Below are 17,540 nucleotides of genomic sequence, written 5' to 3' on the forward strand. Positions count from 1 at the left end.
TACAGGACTATTTATATACAGTCTGAGGATTTGGTGCAAGGTTTTTCTGCAGCAACATGTTTCCCCCTGGTGGCCAAAAGTCAGAATACATCAGTTTTCTGAGCCACCAAAACCCAATAATAGTGATCTTGTCTTGAACTGGTGGAATAAAAAGCCAGTTACAGTAGTGGGAGGGCATGACTGAACCAAACTGGAACCAGTTTGTAACACAAAGGTGCAACACAAAGGTGGAAGACACAGAGATAAATCATTTTTACTTTTTTATTGCTTAAACTGCCATCTGGAACAATCTATACCAAAAGGATAAACATCTTTGCACATACAGGAGGTCAAACTGAATACAGGGTAGAATAGAAAAAGAATGGTCCTCTGATCGCCTGCAGCTCTCTGCGCTGCAGACCTAACAAACTCACTGAAGGTCGGGCTAGCGGGAGTGACTGACGACTACCGTAAGCCCAGGTTAGGTAAGCTAAGGCAAACCGGGACAATTGCAGTGTGGCTAAACATTTGAAAATAAAACCAATGATGCTGCTATTTACACGAAAACAATATTTCGATAAAGGTCAGTCAAACCCACGCCCCTAACGGAGTCATTTCCTGTGGATCAGGATAAGGATCAGATGAAGATGATCAATTTAACTGTAAAGAAACATACATTTTACTCATGTCTTCCCACTAGCCTGGCTAACCTTCAAATCGGCACCAAAATCAAATCTTTTTGGACGTACAAACAAACATCTCAATGCCAAGCGCATCCCAGTGCTCCGAATGAGACGAAACAGAAACACGACTGGTTCTATGTCATTTCTGGTAACAGACAAGTGAGGCAGGAATGAAGAGTTGAGCCTATAATCCAGAAGTCAACATTTTGTGATTTGGTAAAGATCTTTAAAAAAAAGAAAAACACACACACACAAAAGAAAAACAGATTTAAACATTATATGCCATCTAAATAGTCATGAAGCAGTTAAGCTAGGGAGAAACAAACCAAATATTTGACAAAGTTCCTGCTTCTGCGCAGGACTGCAGTTTTTTTTCTTTTTTTTCTTTCTTTCTTCTTCTAAATACACGCTTCCATTCATACCGGATCACTGGATGCCTAAAACATCATGCCAAGTAAGCATAGAGAACAGATCACAAGCTACTCTGATGAAAAGACAGCCACCTTTTCAACAGGCAATAAGCAATGACACTACTTTTAAATAAATATCTGCTCACTCTGCCCGTCAGCTCACCTGTGATGCTTTAATACATAAATACTTCAGGTGTCCTGAAATCCATAAACCTTCTTGTTTTTTTTTTTCAAGACTTCACTTCAATAAACCTGGAATTACCCATTTGATCTATTTTTAAAAAGTTTGAACCCATGACGTGTTACACAATACGATTACATACTGTTTTTGTCAGTTGACAAGAAGGAGCATTTATTTACTTTGTGGCACTGGACACCTAAAATAGAATTTATGGAAAAATAAGTGTTTACAAAAGACAGTTAAACATTTTTTTAAGCTTACCATCACTCCAAACCATAAGTTTATCATTTAGTCATTGATGATAATATAACTATGAACGATTTAACTATACTATGATAACATTTTGATTACAAACCATAGCAGAAGAGTGACCAAGTTATTTGGTATATACTCAAAATAATTAAATACTGAAATACACTTAATACTTTTGTTTTTTTCCTTTCTTTTTTCCCTTATTTTCCCCTCAGAGTAGACAAGGCAGTTATTATATGGTCTTTCTACAGATTATGAGGACACTATGGGTAATAACTCTTGCTGTTTGGAGCTCCAAATTGCATTTCCATTTTTTCTATGCATCTTTGCGTTGTGACAATAATAAACATTTGGCACTAGCCTGGTAGCTGCACAAAAAAATAGCAACCTTAAGTTGTACAAGCTCTTTCCAACTAAGCAAAACAGACTCGTCACTGTCTCATCGTGCCAATCAAAAGGTAACTAAACAACAACAAGAGGAGAACAACCATCATATAGCTAAAACCTTAAAAATGCCTGATAAAATTGTTTGTGATCATATTCTTCCTGCTTTTTACAGTTTCTAGCTTCTGATCTAGTCAGGCTAACCGGTGTCAAAAAGAAAACTCTTTAACAGGGAAGAAGAAGTCCTCTTTTTTTCTTTAATCCTCAACATACATCTGCAACAAATTCACCAAAAGCGCCATGTAAAGTTTGATTGTCCTGTCTCATCAGTCTGAGAACCTAATGTCTTTCAGATCTTCTAACAATCCTGCTTTGCGTTTGAGTCTAAAAAGAAAGCGTAACCAGCATATATAACATAGGTAACGTGTGATGTAACTGTGCCTACAAGGTAGCGTACAGCGGCTGGTACAAGCGCTGGTGAATGGCTGAAGTCACCTCAGTGTGACGGGTGTAACAACTAAATTATCTTTGTGTGTGAAACAACAAAAAAAAAAAAGGGAGAAAAGCCAACGGAAAGAAGAAGAAAGTGACAAAAAAAGCAAATTGCATTGTGGACCCTGGGTCGAAAAGGAGAAAGGAGGGAGATGGTGGAGGGAGGGTGGGGGCGGGAGCGCGACGCCCCTTCAGACAGACAGCGAGACGAAGCTGTTATACTGTTGGATGTTACGTTTGAGAATGTCCGAACAGGGACCCAGGACGCGCTCGAAGCGAGGCCGGTCGAGCTTCACGCACTTCAAGGGGCCGCGGGCGACCACGGTGGCAGCGCGGGGACGGTTCATCAGCAGAGCGATCTCACCTGGAGAACACACACACGGTTTAACATTTTTAAAAACCATAAATCCTTCACCAACTGCTGTGTTGTTTCTATGCGCCACAAACTTCTATTAAGTAATTACATGAAATATATAAAATGGTGATGAGTTCTTACCAAAGTAGTCAGAGGGTCCTAATCTCCCCACCTCCACAAACTCCTCGTTCTCTGAGCGACGCTGCAACACTGCTGCAGAACCCTGAGATCCCCACACACACAAACACACACCAGTTTGGTCATGAAGCTTCATCTTGTTAATCTTTAGTTACATGGTCACTTTTGTCAGACTATTTAATACCATTAATAAAGAATACATGTAATACTTAGTGGGGCAGAAACTACTGATTATTATGATGATTTAATTCATTATTGTCTCAGCGATGTCTCTTTTTTTTTTAAATCATCAAAATCATGAATGAATTGCGAATCTTGGTAAATTATTCATAGCCAGTATTTAGTCATATTGTTTATTTTTATTATTTAGATGACCAAAATTGTGACAAATTAATTTTCTTTTGATCGACTCATCAAGTTACCGACTAATCGTTTCAGTACAAAGATCAAATACGTGTTAAAGGGGAGTTTTACATCACGCTGAATAACAAATACATTTTACTAGTTTAAAGAGCTGAAAATATGAAATCAACTATTTGATGTAACAACAGCCAATTATAGAACTGATTACACTCCAGAGTTCAAAGGTAAAATCAAGGTGCTGTGACACACGCATCATGTATAAAAGACGTGTGTGCGTGAGGGAAAGTTATTTATCATAAACATACCTCTAAGATGATGAAGAATTCATCTCCTGGTTCTCCCTGAACAACAATCTTCTGTCCATCCTCAAACTGGACTGGCTCCAAGGCATCAGCGACTGTCAGACGCTCCCATTTGTCAAGAGACTCTAAGAGAGAAGGAGAACACAGAAGAAAGAAATCAGCTGACATGACAGACAACCCTGGAAAAATAAATAAAAAGAACTCTTTTAAATGACTGAACCCGTTTTGTTATTTTTTTTCATGCAAGATATTTTTAGCAAACTCTTTCAGGTTATTTTAATCTCAGAAACAAAAACAAGTTGCATGCTACGCTTCTTCTATTTCTAAATTGTTGGAGGAGGACGATTTTTAAAGAATGAACTCACCTAAAATGGACACTTTCCTGAGGAATTCCTCATACATCTTCCTCTTTCTCAAAGTGCTTCCCTGAAGAGAAAGATATTTGTGTTAGTGCAAGTGTGTTGTGACTAATGACAAACATTTCCCAACCAAGCTTAATAAACAGTAGTATCTCTGTACACTACAGATGCACATATTAAAACATGTCTTCTTACCATAAGTATTCTCCTGTAGCTGTCTCTGTCGATGCCCCACAGCTTGACATTGGTCTTGGCTCTAACTGTGGCCGCCCTCGGGGTGCCGTATATCAGGGCCAGCTCTCCGAAGCTGCCTCCCTCCCCAATGCTGGTCACCCATTCATTGTTCACATACACCTGTCACATTAGTGGGGGAGAGACCAAGGTGTTACAATGTAAACTTGATTTAAAAAAAACAAACATTTTCTTGCAAATTATGATGAGGATCAGATACTCACATCCATCTCCCCTTGGTCAATAACATAGAAATTGTCACCTTCGTCACCTAGGGGCAGAGAACAACACCGTGAGCATCACACGAGGACATGCCAGGATTTGGATCAACGGAAATCACTGAAAAGATGTCGTCCTACCCTGCAAAATAACCGTTTCACCAGCGATGTAGGTGACTGGAAACATTGCATCAAATATGTCACTGCAAAGGAGCAGATGTGTGAGATGATCAGCTGAACACAGTTACGCAATTAACGAAACTTTATCAATAAAGATTTTTGATGTTTTTTTTTAAACTAACAACAACAGGTACCTCCTCTCATTATCATCCAGGTGTGAGAAGAGCACGTTCTTTTCAATGGCTTTAGCCAAGGCTGCCATCGTCTTGTAGTCTTTTGGAATGACCTTAGAAAAACCACACAAAGATGTCACACAACTTCACATCATACTGATAGCGGCAGATTGATGATGTAGATCTAAGTGTTGCAACACCCTTGTCGCTGCTCGCATGTCTACCTTTCTGACATAAGAGGCGGCATCCTCCTCTGTGTAGACCTCTGCGCTGAAGGCTCCTCTCCGCCGGCGACCCTTTACCACGGGGTTCATTGGTGGAGACACCTCCTCATCACGCGAGTCTGAACGGGAGCTGCTGGCCTTCTGCTGGTTCTGGATCTGCTTGGCCTCCTCCTGGAGGAGAGAGAAGGGGTTGGAGGTCTTAAGTGACTGCCGTCCCTCTAAGTTAAGTCATCGGACATTCATAAAGGCACTTTTTGTGCAATAAAGTGCAACATAAAGCACCATGTACAGGCAAATACAAGACTATTTTTCAATGAAAACCATGTCAAGTCAAGTGTTTAATTTAAAGCACAACTAAAAATGATGTTGGAAGTTCCTCCTGAAATCATGTGTTTTTGTAACTGTCAGACCGCCCGGCAAGTCATTTCAGAGACTACAAATAAATAAATAAATAAATATATACACATACATACAGACATACACTGTTAGAGTATGCAGGAAAACTATGTCTTGCCAACATGTTCTATGTTTTGGTATAGCTTAAAATATTCTCCATGATGTTTTAAATGTTATGGTCAGGTGAGCATCTGAATGAATCTAGTAATTTAAAAAAGAATAATAAGCTATAAAAGACACAAAGAATTCTAAAATATCTCTTACAATGAGTAAGCTCGTTAGATAGTATCTAGTTATGAGTGCATCTTCCTGGTGGTAGATATCATACAAGCTGTATTTCTCTTTTGCAAACAATTCATGTTAGTGTGGTAATGTGGAATGTAAATAATTATGTTGGCAGTATGTCTAAACCTAATTTAATAAAGTGTTAAAAAGTTATAGAAGCAAAACATTATTATGGGACTTCTTGTTGCGCCACAGAGAAGTGCTTCGGGCTAAATGAGAAATTGCTTCATCTTTGACATCCACCGTGTCATGTGTTGTTGTTTTTTGCCGAAGATATGAAAAGGGAATATAGCCTGACCAAGTGTACTTACAGTTAATGATAGCAATTATCAGCTGACTTATGAAACACTGTCTGGGTGTAACATGAGAGTATATAATGATCTGCCTTCTGCCCACTGACCAATAAGGACCACCAAAAAGCAGAGACACAAACCTTCTCCAGCCTCTCGAAGTACTCCCTGAGGAAGGCCATGGGCCTGTCCGGCCTGGAGGTGCACAGCTGGACAATGCAGTCCTTCAGCAGCTGTTGAATGTTGTGTTTTTGCACGTACTGCTCACACTCCCTCAGGCTCCGCTCCTCCTCGCTGCTCGTACTTCCAGATGCCATGACGACAACCACAACCCTGCTCTGTGACCTATAACCTTTTTACTGGAGCGAGTGGTCAGTAACGGGAGGGAGAGGGTGGGAAGAGAGGGGGTGAGGGGGCATAGTTTCAGATTATCTCTGCACACTGTGGAGTCACAGAATTACCAGAGAGCAGCACTGAGTAGGGGTGTTTGTGTGTCGTGATGAGAAATGGACGGACAGAAAATGTAAGAATGTGAGAAAAATAGAACCAGAGTGTGAAGGCACAGAGAGATGGGGTGTTGTTCTGGTACTAAGGAGACTGAGTGTGTCTTAGTGTCAGCAGTGAAAACGGGTCATGTGATCACACAAATCTGACTACAAACAACAAACTGGGACTAAGTTTATTTACTCAAAACAACTTCACTTTTTCCACCAGCCTGAAAGAAGCCCTCTATTAAAGACATCATACATCAGGCCTAATGTTTTGGCAAATTGTAAAATGAAGGCCAGACAATCAATCTGCTGTGAAACAGATCAAATCATGAAAGCCAGTGCACTTGCTTGGAGATATAACATCTCAGGACACAATGCTGCCACTGAGCAAAATAGCCCGACAGATCCCAGATCATGTGATCAGCCTGATATAGGCTTCTTCAGATAGCTCTGAGCTTGATCAAGCCCTGTTGTCGAAAACAGCAAGGCCTCATGTAACCAACATGTGCTTCTTCTTTTTTTTTATGAGTAAATGAGTGAACAAACAGACCGATCGATCCTGTCCTTCAAAAGTATCATGCATGTGCATTAGTATAATAGGCTTCGGATCATTTCTAATCTGACTAGGCTCGGTGGAGATTACTGGCCATGTTATCAAAGATGAGGCAGACACAATCTTTATGCAACTAACTACTCACAGTTCAAACTTGGAAGGATTGGTTTAATCTAAACCTAGAACTAAAGTGACACATTATTCCGTTTTCCTACCAGGTAGAATCAATTAAGTGTTTTTGAGTCTGTAATTAAGACTACAGACTCAAAAACAGGGATTTTCTGCCATGTATTATCAGTACATTTCTGTTTAAATATTGCAGGAAGTGACTAACATGTACATTTTCTGATTTAGTTACTGAGCTGCAGCATAACCTTTGCTGTCGACTCAGAAGCTGGCTGTCAATTAAATTAGAGAAAACACTGTGATGCACAAATGACCTTGCTAAAAAAAGTGACAAAGGGCTATGAGGGAGGATGGATGATGATAACGCATCTAATGGTTTACAAATGTAGTGAATAGTGTCCCCTTTTAGAAACAGTATGAAGGAAATGCCCCGTCTCTAACACCGTCTAGGTCAGGAAGGCTTCACGAGGCTGACGGCTGCAGCCGAGGAACTCACAGCAAACCAACGGACTCCGAAAAGCTACCTGCCCTAAATTATATTAACCAGTAAACACCAAATGTGTGAATGCGTTATGTTTTATACGTTTGAGTAACCCGTCTTTAGCCGACGTTGTGTGAAAGAGTGTGTCTAGTTTGATGCCTAGCTGGCTAGCTCGGTGCAAAGGCAAAGCTCTCCTCCAATGACGCCATCTTGAGTTCTATCATAAACAAACGAGAGACGGAGGAAACAAATTTCACCTATGCAGAGGTCATATGATAGACGAACTAGAACATCAAATACTCACAAGCAACTGTAAATTCTTGCCGAGCCCTTCGATAGCGACTCGGGATGGATGATATTTCTCAAAGCGTACCGTTACCAGATCCTCCTCGCTTCGATTTTTTTCCCGAGCCCTGGACCGTTGCCCCACCGGATACGGCTGAGAGCCAATCAACAGCCGTCACTGACGTCAATTCTCCTCGTTCTGACATGTGAGCCCGTAACCCCTGGCAACCTTAAAGGGAACCACACGGAACAGTGACGTCAAGGAAATAGTTTAGAATTGAGAAGAAGAGAAAAAAAATCGATTTAGATCTGATTAAAAATTAGCCTGATAACAGAAATCTCTCAGTGTTGTCTTTATTCAGACCTTCTGGTTCACTGCAGTTTGCACGGACTTCTTTTGATTTGCAATTTAATAAAACAGAAATATGACCCCCTGTCATAATTATAGCATAATAATACATTGTAATATTAATAGCAGTATTCTAATATCGTGGCTGGTCAAAATGCAGCTAATTAAAATGATTTGCATTGGGTAGTTTAATCTCTAATAAAGCATTATATTTGATAAACTGATCATGGATTAAAAATTATGTCTCTTTGACATGTAGTAAAGTAACATATAATGGAAGCACTTACGTGAATTAAAGGAAAGTAAAACAATGCATGCACTTTACTTTCCACCACTGACAATTGGCATAATTAATAAAAAATATTAATAAAAATACGCTACATTATGATCTATTGTATGTGGCCTAATAAATATAACAATTCAGGGAAACTATGTAACACCTGTATTTGAGTAAGCTATGCAAACATAAACGTATGAATACATACATGTACGTAAAGGCAAGTCAAAACCAACTAAAACATAATATTCTAATCAACAACAATAAAAAGTAAAACAGCACAAGAATAGCTTGGTTTGGCAGTTGCACATCTCTCCCAGGGTTGTTTGTGTGTCGCTGCGCGGTCGAGCAGTAAGAAAAGCTTGATACGTGGTTCATCCAATGAAATCATGAAAACAAGTCCTCGTGACAAGACGGAACTAGTAATTAGCCAATCGGCCGTCTTTTCAGCTAAATGGGCGGCTCTTGTTTTAGTGGCAACATGTGTATCAAATAAACTCGAGGCTCTAAACGGCTCGACCAATGGAAACGCCGGAAAGGAGGGTCAACGTGTTGCCACCGGCCAATCAGGATGCACCTCAAATTGACGCATCCACCCATCAGCTGTTTTTGTTTTGCTGTGTGGATATTGGAAGTTAATAACATAATAACAACAACAGTGTCGACTGACTCAAGTGAAGCGGCTCGTTAAGGAGGTGGATTCGTTTATCTTTTCTCCTGTTCAAATTTGGGAGAGTTCACTCGGGGTGTGATGTGTGCCATCTGAGCCAGTCTGCCCGGACATTCCTCTCCCTGAAGAGTGTGAGCGTGGCGCTTGGAGTCGGGGGCAGAGGAGGAGAAGCGGGTTCCGGCGGGGATCGACCCGAGCCCGAGGCCAACCAACCCCACCGGGCAGGAGGAGAGGGGACCCGGCGGCCCCGATGGAGCCCCAGGACCCCCAGGACGCACCGGACGGCACCGACGCGCACCGAGCCTTCATCTGCGCCTCGTTTAACCAAGACACCACGTAAGCGACTTGCGGGCCGGGCCCAGCATGAACTCAATCTGACTGTTGCATCATTATTTACAGTCGCATTTACGTACCCCGTTTTGTTTTCTGTCACTTGTGGTGATAGGGCAAACAATCGTGGAGTTGTGTGTGCGTGTGTCCAAAGTGAAACCAAGAGCTTTAAAGACATAACAACTTCTATATTAGTTCTTAAGTGAAGTAGGCCCGTTGAACAGTACAGACAATTAGTAACGAAACTTCTGTCTGTTGTGTAATAAGACACAACGTAATACAATCGATTGAAAACATGCCTCTATATGGTCCCACAAAGTTTATAGATGACCTTTCTTTTAGACACTAGTTAACATACCATAATAGTAAAATATTCAAGTTATAGTCATATTTTTTAAAAGCAACTTTACAGTCAGAGGTTCCTGTGTCATTGTTTTTTTTACTCCACTGACCCATGTTTAGGGTTTAACAACTATAACAAACAAAACCTGTGGCTCTGATAAAACAGTCTTATCTTTGTGACATTAGGTTTTTTATTTTTGCTTCAACCACGATAAGATAAGGAAAGCTTCCTTGAGGTATGCGAACATATTTCAATGGGAGCTGATCACAGCTGTGCTGATTAAACAACAAACCCTGGCATAGACGACTACCAACCCCCAGATCTGACCTGGTGACCCCTCCTGTCAGTAACCAACACACATCGGCGAGTTATGGTTTACTTATTAATATTGTAAATAAGTTCTCTTAGCTCATGCGCTTGATTATGACAGTTGTAGAGCCGGTGGCGTGTAACATCCATGACATATATTTGACCCTGTTGTGTGCAGTGCAACACAAGGGATTGTACGTGTGTGTGTGTGTGTGTGAGTGTGTGTGTGTGTGTGTGTGTGTGTGTGTGTGTGTGTGCGTGCAGTGGATCATTTTATTATTTTAAATAGCAAGCAATTCCTTTTAACCAAATCCATTCGCTAATCTGTTTGAGTAATACCAAACAAATAAAATGTTTTTGGGGATTATTTTACTGCAACAATGGTAGACTTTATGCCTTGACTGTAAATGTTGGTATTGTGTGTGTGTGTGTGTGTGTGTGTGTGTGTAATCTGTCTGACAGCAGATAAAACACATCAGATTCCACATGAAAACGGTTCAGAATCATATCTTTAATCAATTAAATTGTGTCATCAGTGTATTTTTCACCTTATAACAATGATAGATGTTGCTGGTATGATGGTCTGTGTTTGTGTTTTTATTGTAGTTCTCTGTCGGTGGGCACCAAGACCGGCTACCGGCTCTTCTCGGTCACTGCTGTGGACAAGCTGGACTGCATCCACGAGGGAGGTAAGATGGACCCTGTGCTTCACTATCTGCGGTCGTCCTGAAAAGTGAAAGTGACAGGAAGTGTATGATGTCGTACAACGCAGACACGTCTATCCAGTCACGCAAATACAGTCAGTTCATTGTGCCACCGCAGCATCCCCGCCCTAAGGTGACATTACTGCAGAGCGATTGAAGTCTCCACAAGCAAAAGCTAAACACAAGACAATGTCTAATCCTCAATGGCAACAATGGGAAATACAAGTTTTGAGTTTAATACTGGACTCTTTGTCTAGACTGACTGTCTTGAGTAACAGTTTGTATTAATGTGTAGCTAACGTGGTTTGGTAGCTGAGCATGATAGCAGTAAAGCCATTGTCATTTGTAATTTAAGTGCAGGAAATTGTATCGGAAGGGAAAACAGTAGGTATTGTATTTGCAGGCTGTGATATGAGCTTTTACGGCTTTATCTGAGTAAAAGCATGCCATCCGTATCCAAAGTCTGTCACTTGTCCCTCTTCCAGTAGAGTGTCTGGACGTTTATATAGTGGAGCGACTGTTCTCCAGCAGCCTGGTGGTGGTGGTCAGTCTGTCCATGCCTCGGCGAATGAACGTTTACCACTTCAAGAAAGGCACAGAGATTTGTAACTACAGCTACTCCAACAACATCCTCTCCGTCCGGCTCAACAGACAGGTAAAAACAGGAATCTTTCTATACCCGTAAGTCTTCAAAGTTGTTGCTTCTAGATTGTGCTATGTTATGTTTTATTAATTTATCGTGATCTGTCATTATTACTCAGCGGCTGGTGGTTTGCCTGGAGGAGTCGGTCTACATCCACAATATCAAAGACATGAAACTACTCAAAACCCTGCTAAACACACCCAGCAACCCCACAGGTACACTCAAGTGTGCACATTGATTCCTATAAAATGTAACCACAATCCGAATCAGCTCAATTTTAAGCAACAATATGCAATTTTTGCTAAATAGAGGCCGCTATGGCCACATATGACATCTATAGGATAATGCTAAATGCTAACACACATAGTGCAACAGTAGCACAAGCAGAGAGGAGTCCTCAAGCCAGCATTACGTAGTCGGTATATAGTCAGTTGTAGAACACTTTTGCTAATATTAGCCACGTGGAGCTACTGATCATACCAGCACCATTTGAATGTAGATGGCGTTGCCTAACACTACTTGCGAGAGTGCACAGTGCCAATGTGGTCTTATAATAGAAGCAGATACTCAAACCATGCATTTGTAAAACAATATAGATGTTTACTAAATATTAAATCAATCAATCAAACTTGGATTTCAGACTCAAGGCCCAGATAATCGAAAAAACACTGAATAGATTAAAATACATACAACGCATCGTTGTGCAATGCATTGTGTTGACATGCATAGTTTGTTGGATTTGGCAGTTTTCAGAACCATACTTGAAATATAATCGACCCACACAGATGACACATGTGTAGCTCCATTTTAAAACAACTGGCACAAATTAGCTCAATAGGTGTGTTAAAGAATAAAGACAGAACAAAAATTAAAAAAGGAAGAAAAATAAGTGTTTTTATCCTCTGCTGTGCTCCTTTGTAGGTCTTTGTGCGCTCTCCGTCAACCACAGTAACTCCTACCTGGCATACCCTGGCAGCGCCACCATCGGAGAGATCACCGTCTACGACGCCAACAACCTGGTGAGGCCTCATTAAACTCTAACATAGCAGCGAAGGAAAACAATTGCAGCTGTTGTCATGACTCTGGGGACAAGCAGCGCAGTGCCGATGTCCTTAGAAATGTATTTGCCCCTTCAGAGCACCCTGACGCTGATCCAAGCCCACGACAGTCCCCTGGCGGCCCTCACCTTCAACGGCTCTGGCACCAAACTGGCCAGCGCTTCAGAGAAGGTAGGGATTCCTTTTTCATCGCTCCTTCTGTTTCATCACCCACCTGCCTCTGTCTGACCACGTTCTCCTCTGCAGGGCACCGTCATCAGAGTCTTCAGCGTTCCTGAAGGACAGAGACTGTTTGAATTTCGCAGAGGCATGAAAAGGTTAGCACTCACAATTTATATATATGTATTATAAATATATATTTAAAAGGGAAACTATTAACGAGAACACTGCAGACACAATGATTTGTGGAGATTGCGTGACAGAGAGGTGACAGAAGGTCAGCAGTTTAAACGACCCTCCTATCACTCAACAGTTACTGTTAAAGTGAGTAAGACAACTCCTGTTGCTCAGTAGCCAATGACCGAGTATCAGTGATAAGGACATTGTGATTAAGACGAGGGGAAACATGAGACTCTGATGAACTATTGAGGCCATGACACACGCACGCACACACACACACACACACACACACACACACACACACACACACACACACACTAAGACATTAGATCTCATCATCATTTTTTATTTAAAAACATGGAGAGAGTCTACATTTTGGCTCAATGTGGTCTTGTGAATACATATTTCATTCAAATATATTATGTGCGCATGTATTTGTTTTTATAAAAATGTACATCTAATCCTAACTGTTTTATTCTTTTCCGTCACTTGTCGGCGTCAGATACGTTAGCATTAGTTCATTGTCCTTCAGCGCCGACGCCCAGTTCCTATGCGCCTCCAGCAACACTGAGACAGTCCATATCTTTAAACTGGAGCAGCACAGCCCCAGGTAAACACACACACACACACACACACACACACACACACACACACACACACACACACACACACACACACACACACACACACTGTTTGTTTCGACTTGCTTAATAATTCACTGCTTCGCTTTCTGTCGATCAACAACTTATGTGACTAACCAGCTTAGAAAAATGTAATAATTAACCTGTTATTTGCAAATTAAAAATGTTCCAATGTTACAGTAACTAGTGATTCCTCTGTGATAAGAGGTCTGTGTCCTAAGCACTGTCCCTTTCCGAACCTTGCGTGGGTCAGAAAAGGACAGTGCATGGACGGACCAGCACCCCCTGCTGTTTTTCTGATGTAAAGCAATCCATTAGTTTTTCTACGACATTTAACTAAGTATCTTACTATGTCAAATGCAGTTTGATGAACTAATGTTGGCACCTTGAACTCTGACTCCGTTGTTTCCTTCCAGTCAAGACGAGGAGTCTCCCACATGGTCAGCATACATGGGCAAGATGTTTACAGCAGCCAGCACCTACTTGCCCTCCCAGGTGTCCGACATGATGCATCAGGACAGAGCCTTCGCCACAGTGCGGCTCAACATGTTCGGCCTGAAGAACATCAGCGCCCTCGCTACGTAAGGCGGAGCGAGACGAGGGAGGGATGTTTTTTAAGAAGTGTATTTATGTGTCGTGAATACACTGTGTGTGTGTGTGTTGTGTTTGTCAGGATTCAGAAGCTCCCTCGCCTGCTGGTGGCGTCCTCAGACGGGTGTCTCTACATTTATAATGTGGATCCACAGGATGGAGGCGAGTGCGTCCTGATCCAAAAACACAGGTGTGTATGTCTTAGTGCAAGGTGGCATTGTTTTTTGCGTGTTTTCTCTCGGTGAGTTGTGGTTACGTCTTTGTCTTCTCTGTCGGTGCAGGCTGTTTGACTCCTGCGAGGAGCAGGTGGAGCAGAAGACAGAGGAGAATCCAGAGGATGTCTCTCCCCAACCAGTCAGCCAATCATACGCTGCCACTGTGGCTCTCCCTTCAACCCCGCCCTCCTCCACCACTCTCATGGGTACAGTATTCCTAATCCCCTTTCTCAGATTCTTCACTGAACAGTTACTGCTTGAACCCTACCGTGCACTGTATTACTCGAGCTCTTGTACTATATGTTTGAAGTGTTAAATATTGTTATGCAACTCCAGAAACTTGTTTCAAACATTATAAATGATGCAAAGTCATTTATATATAGTAAATAAATATATTCTTCAAATTAGAGCCACCTGGCCACAAAGACCGTCTCCACCTCCTTCCTTCTCTTCCCAGGTTACTCTGAGGAAGCTGGAGCCGAGAAGGGTGAGGTCATCCCAGAGCACGAGTTCGCCGAGGGCCCCGTCTGTCTGGACGACGAGAATGAGTTCCCTCCATTCGGCAACCAGAGTAATTGATGAAATCCCTCGCTCATGAAACATCCAATCCCTGCATAACCATCAGACTGTTTCAAGTAGGAAGTTGGAAAACAATATTCATCTGTTGAGACATGGCAACACCCACACCCTTCCACATGTACCCCTGCGGGCCTCGGGTCAAATCTCGCCAGAATGTTACTTCCTGGTGTTTCTGTCGTCTGCGTCCCTCTCGTGTTTTGTAAGGAATCAAATATTAGACCGATTGAAAGACTGTCTAAGAGTCCCAATGTTAACCCCCATGTTATGCCATTACCAACAGTGTTAAACTTTTTTTAATAATGCAACCTGGACAACACAGTGGTGATATTGTTGCACAACATCATCATGGTAGCAATCAGATGCATATGTGCTTGATCTGGCTGAGTGTTATTGACCAGACTGAATATACTATGGTAGGAGACAACAGGCGGGCCTGGCCTGCAGCCATTTTGAAGTAACCATGGGCAAAATTCACGAAAATGTGCTTAAGAGACGTCACCTGGAAGGTCCTCTTAGCAGCTTCTAAACAAGAGAAGTACAATCCGACAATAATATGAATACAAGATGAAATGAATCAACTCTCTTAAGATCATTTCTTGTTCTCTGTCACTTACAAGTCTCAGACATAAGCACCGGAAAGTATATGATACAGACATTTTTGTTAATCAGGCCTGAGGAATGTTATCAATGGGCAATAAATGTGTCACACCTCAATAAAGAAGGGCAGTAGTTCACTCGAGAACGAAAAGATGTAGTAAACGTGATAAACTATTTAAATCATGATACATACAGTAAGTATAATATGACTTGCAGATGCAGCTGTCATACTAATTATGGTTGCAACAGATGAAACTAAACACCTGCAGAGTCACAAGTGTAACCTGATAATAATGTGTGGAGGAGTCATCAGCCAACTGTGAAAGCTGTACACGGCAAAGTTACAGGTTCTTGAATTTCAGTGATATCCCTGATATTTTTATTTACTATAAATGATGCTGAAACAGTATATTAACATGCAAGTCATTTTTACTTTGATGTTTTAAATATTCTTTTGCAAAATGTTTGAAGTATTACACATCAACGCAACGACCTACCATGCGTAAATATATTTTGAGGATTTTTATTGTGTGTATAATGTACATATAACATTTATATATAGTACTGTTATAAGTAACATGGTAATACCATTTGATTTGCCAAAAGGTGGCGCTGCTAGGACACCTGTACGCTGCATTAAGCTGTTTAATACTGGACATTGACACCAGACTTATTAAAGCTGAGAAGTGATTCAACCTCTGCCCGGTGTACTTTTTATTCATTTATTTTTTTAAATAGCATCATTTATTTTGACACTGTTTAAATCCTTTCATACATCTCTTCAAACATCCAACAAATAATAATAATAATAACAAAGCCTGTGGACATCAACAAACATGAATTAATTAACTACACTGCAACAAATTGATTTATGAATTGTATTTTTGTCTTCACTATCTGATATACGTATCTCTTTTTTTTAAATTTATATTATTGATCTCACAATTCCAACCGGTCAAAGTTCAGCCGCCATCTGCTTGTTTGCACATCTCTGCTGCTTCTTGACAAAAAAAAAATCATCTTTCTTTTTTTTTCTAAAAGAGATATTTGTCTCCACGTCTGTTTGCATAATCTGTGTGCTTCTCTTTCAGCCTCTTGTGTGTGTGTGTTTTCCCCCAGCCCTCAGTCTAGTGTGTGGCAGCGGCACACAGCGTGTGTTGGGTCACAGCAGGGCGCCGCTGATATGTCTGTCCTGTAGTCGGCTGTGGACACAGACTTGTCGGTGGCGATGTCCCATAACAACTTCTCCCTCCCGCGGGCGACCCTCTCCGCTATCGCCTGGTATTCCGCCGTCTTGACATCCAGGGGGGTTTCCTCCGCCTCGTCGCGCTCCAAGTCAAAAATCAACGGCGGGTCATGGAGCGTCTGCCTTCCTGTTGCGCCGCCACACGCCTCAGCTGCACCTGCAGGGAAAATAGGAAATATGTGTAATGTAACAAGCAGCACTGCAGACACTCGTTAACGAGCACTGACTGCGTGTAGTGTGATTGCTTTTTGCACTGTGGACACATAGTGTACCTGTGATGTAGAAAGCTTTGTGTGTCTCTGTTTGAACTGTCTGCAGGTCACCAAACTTCCCCGCAGCACCACTGTTTGGGTGGAACAGAAACTACAAGAAAGAAGAGAAGAAATTGTGTCTGCAACGAGAACCTAATCCACTGACAATACAGGGGAATTATTTATTCAAACGAAAGGAAGACTGAAACAAAAAATACCTAGTACCTCATGACCAGTCTTATCACCGTGCAGCAAGATATCTGTGGCGTCAATGCCATCGTGACGTCTGTCTGAGGGGGGAGTTACCTCTGCCAAGGACAAAAGGGTTGGGAAGATGTCCATTCCACTGCAAGAGGACACACAGAGGAGAGGAGAAGACTGCTTTGCATCATCCATTCTTAATTTGAAGTCTTTGGCCTGCTGGTGGCACAAGATGAAAAGTGCTGGAATCACCAAAGCCATTGGCATTGATTCTTTCCAAGTTTCCAAGTTTCATGGCAATCCATCTAATAGTTGTCAACATATTTGAATAAATGACAAAAAAAATGCAGTAGTAATCAAGCTATTTCAGTCTGGACAAAAGTGGAGGGGCGACCGACATGACCATCCAGTCTAGCATCGCTGAAA

The 17,540-nt window shown here is 41.6% G+C and overlaps 3 protein-coding genes across 5 annotated transcripts in view; 1 reads left to right on the forward strand and 2 right to left on the reverse strand.

Moving 5' to 3' along the window:
• Positions 1–247: 247 nt before the first annotated feature.
• Positions 248–7,947, reverse strand: LOC137789500 (cAMP-dependent protein kinase type I-alpha regulatory subunit). The gene is made up of 11 exons (XM_068583161.1): positions 7,791–7,947; positions 5,979–6,194; positions 4,865–5,035; positions 4,662–4,753; positions 4,489–4,550; positions 4,354–4,400; positions 4,094–4,252; positions 3,905–3,965; positions 3,543–3,664; positions 2,878–2,959; positions 248–2,745 (listed from the first exon to the last, which is right to left on the reverse strand). Exons 2-11 carry the CDS (start codon positions 6,150–6,152, stop codon positions 2,573–2,575), a joined length of 1,143 nt encoding a protein of 380 aa, XP_068439262.1. The 5' UTR covers positions 6,153–6,194; positions 7,791–7,947; the 3' UTR covers positions 248–2,572.
• Positions 7,948–9,001: 1,054 nt separating this feature from the next.
• Positions 9,002–16,105, forward strand: LOC137789463 (WD repeat domain phosphoinositide-interacting protein 1-like). 2 transcript variants are annotated; one of them, XM_068583085.1, is made up of 12 exons: positions 9,002–9,403; positions 10,656–10,738; positions 11,239–11,408; positions 11,515–11,611; positions 12,318–12,415; positions 12,533–12,625; positions 12,701–12,771; positions 13,296–13,403; positions 13,851–14,015; positions 14,108–14,215; positions 14,307–14,446; positions 14,698–16,105. In XM_068583085.1, exons 1-12 carry the CDS (start codon positions 9,318–9,320, stop codon positions 14,817–14,819), a joined length of 1,341 nt encoding a protein of 446 aa, XP_068439186.1. In that variant the 5' UTR covers positions 9,002–9,317; the 3' UTR covers positions 14,820–16,105. The 2 variants fall into 2 exon arrangements, with proteins under 2 accessions (XP_068439186.1, XP_068439187.1); XM_068583086.1 differs by having other exon boundaries at positions 11,242–11,408.
• A 91-nt stretch (positions 16,106–16,196) lies between these two features.
• The window catches only part of LOC137789462 (arylsulfatase G-like), a 6,514-nt gene continuing 5,170 nt past the window's right edge, over positions 16,197–17,540 (reverse strand). The window contains exons 9-11 of one of the 2 annotated variants that reach the window (XM_068583083.1): positions 17,139–17,259; positions 16,935–17,025; positions 16,197–16,819 (exon numbers count right to left, since the gene is read on the reverse strand). In XM_068583083.1, the coding sequence (XP_068439184.1) occupies positions 16,539–16,819; positions 16,935–17,025; positions 17,139–17,259 (493 nt within the window). In that variant the 3' untranslated portion in view covers positions 16,197–16,538. Of the gene's footprint in view, positions 16,820–16,934; positions 17,026–17,131; positions 17,260–17,540 lie in introns of both variants that reach the window. The other variant, XM_068583084.1, reaches the window with a different exon arrangement.

This window comes from Clinocottus analis, unplaced genomic scaffold (assembly GCF_023055335.1).
Source record: "Clinocottus analis isolate CAN_PGR_092001 unplaced genomic scaffold, fCliAna1.0.p SCAF_19, whole genome shotgun sequence".
Taxonomy (NCBI): domain Eukaryota; kingdom Metazoa; phylum Chordata; class Actinopteri; order Perciformes; family Cottidae; genus Clinocottus; species Clinocottus analis.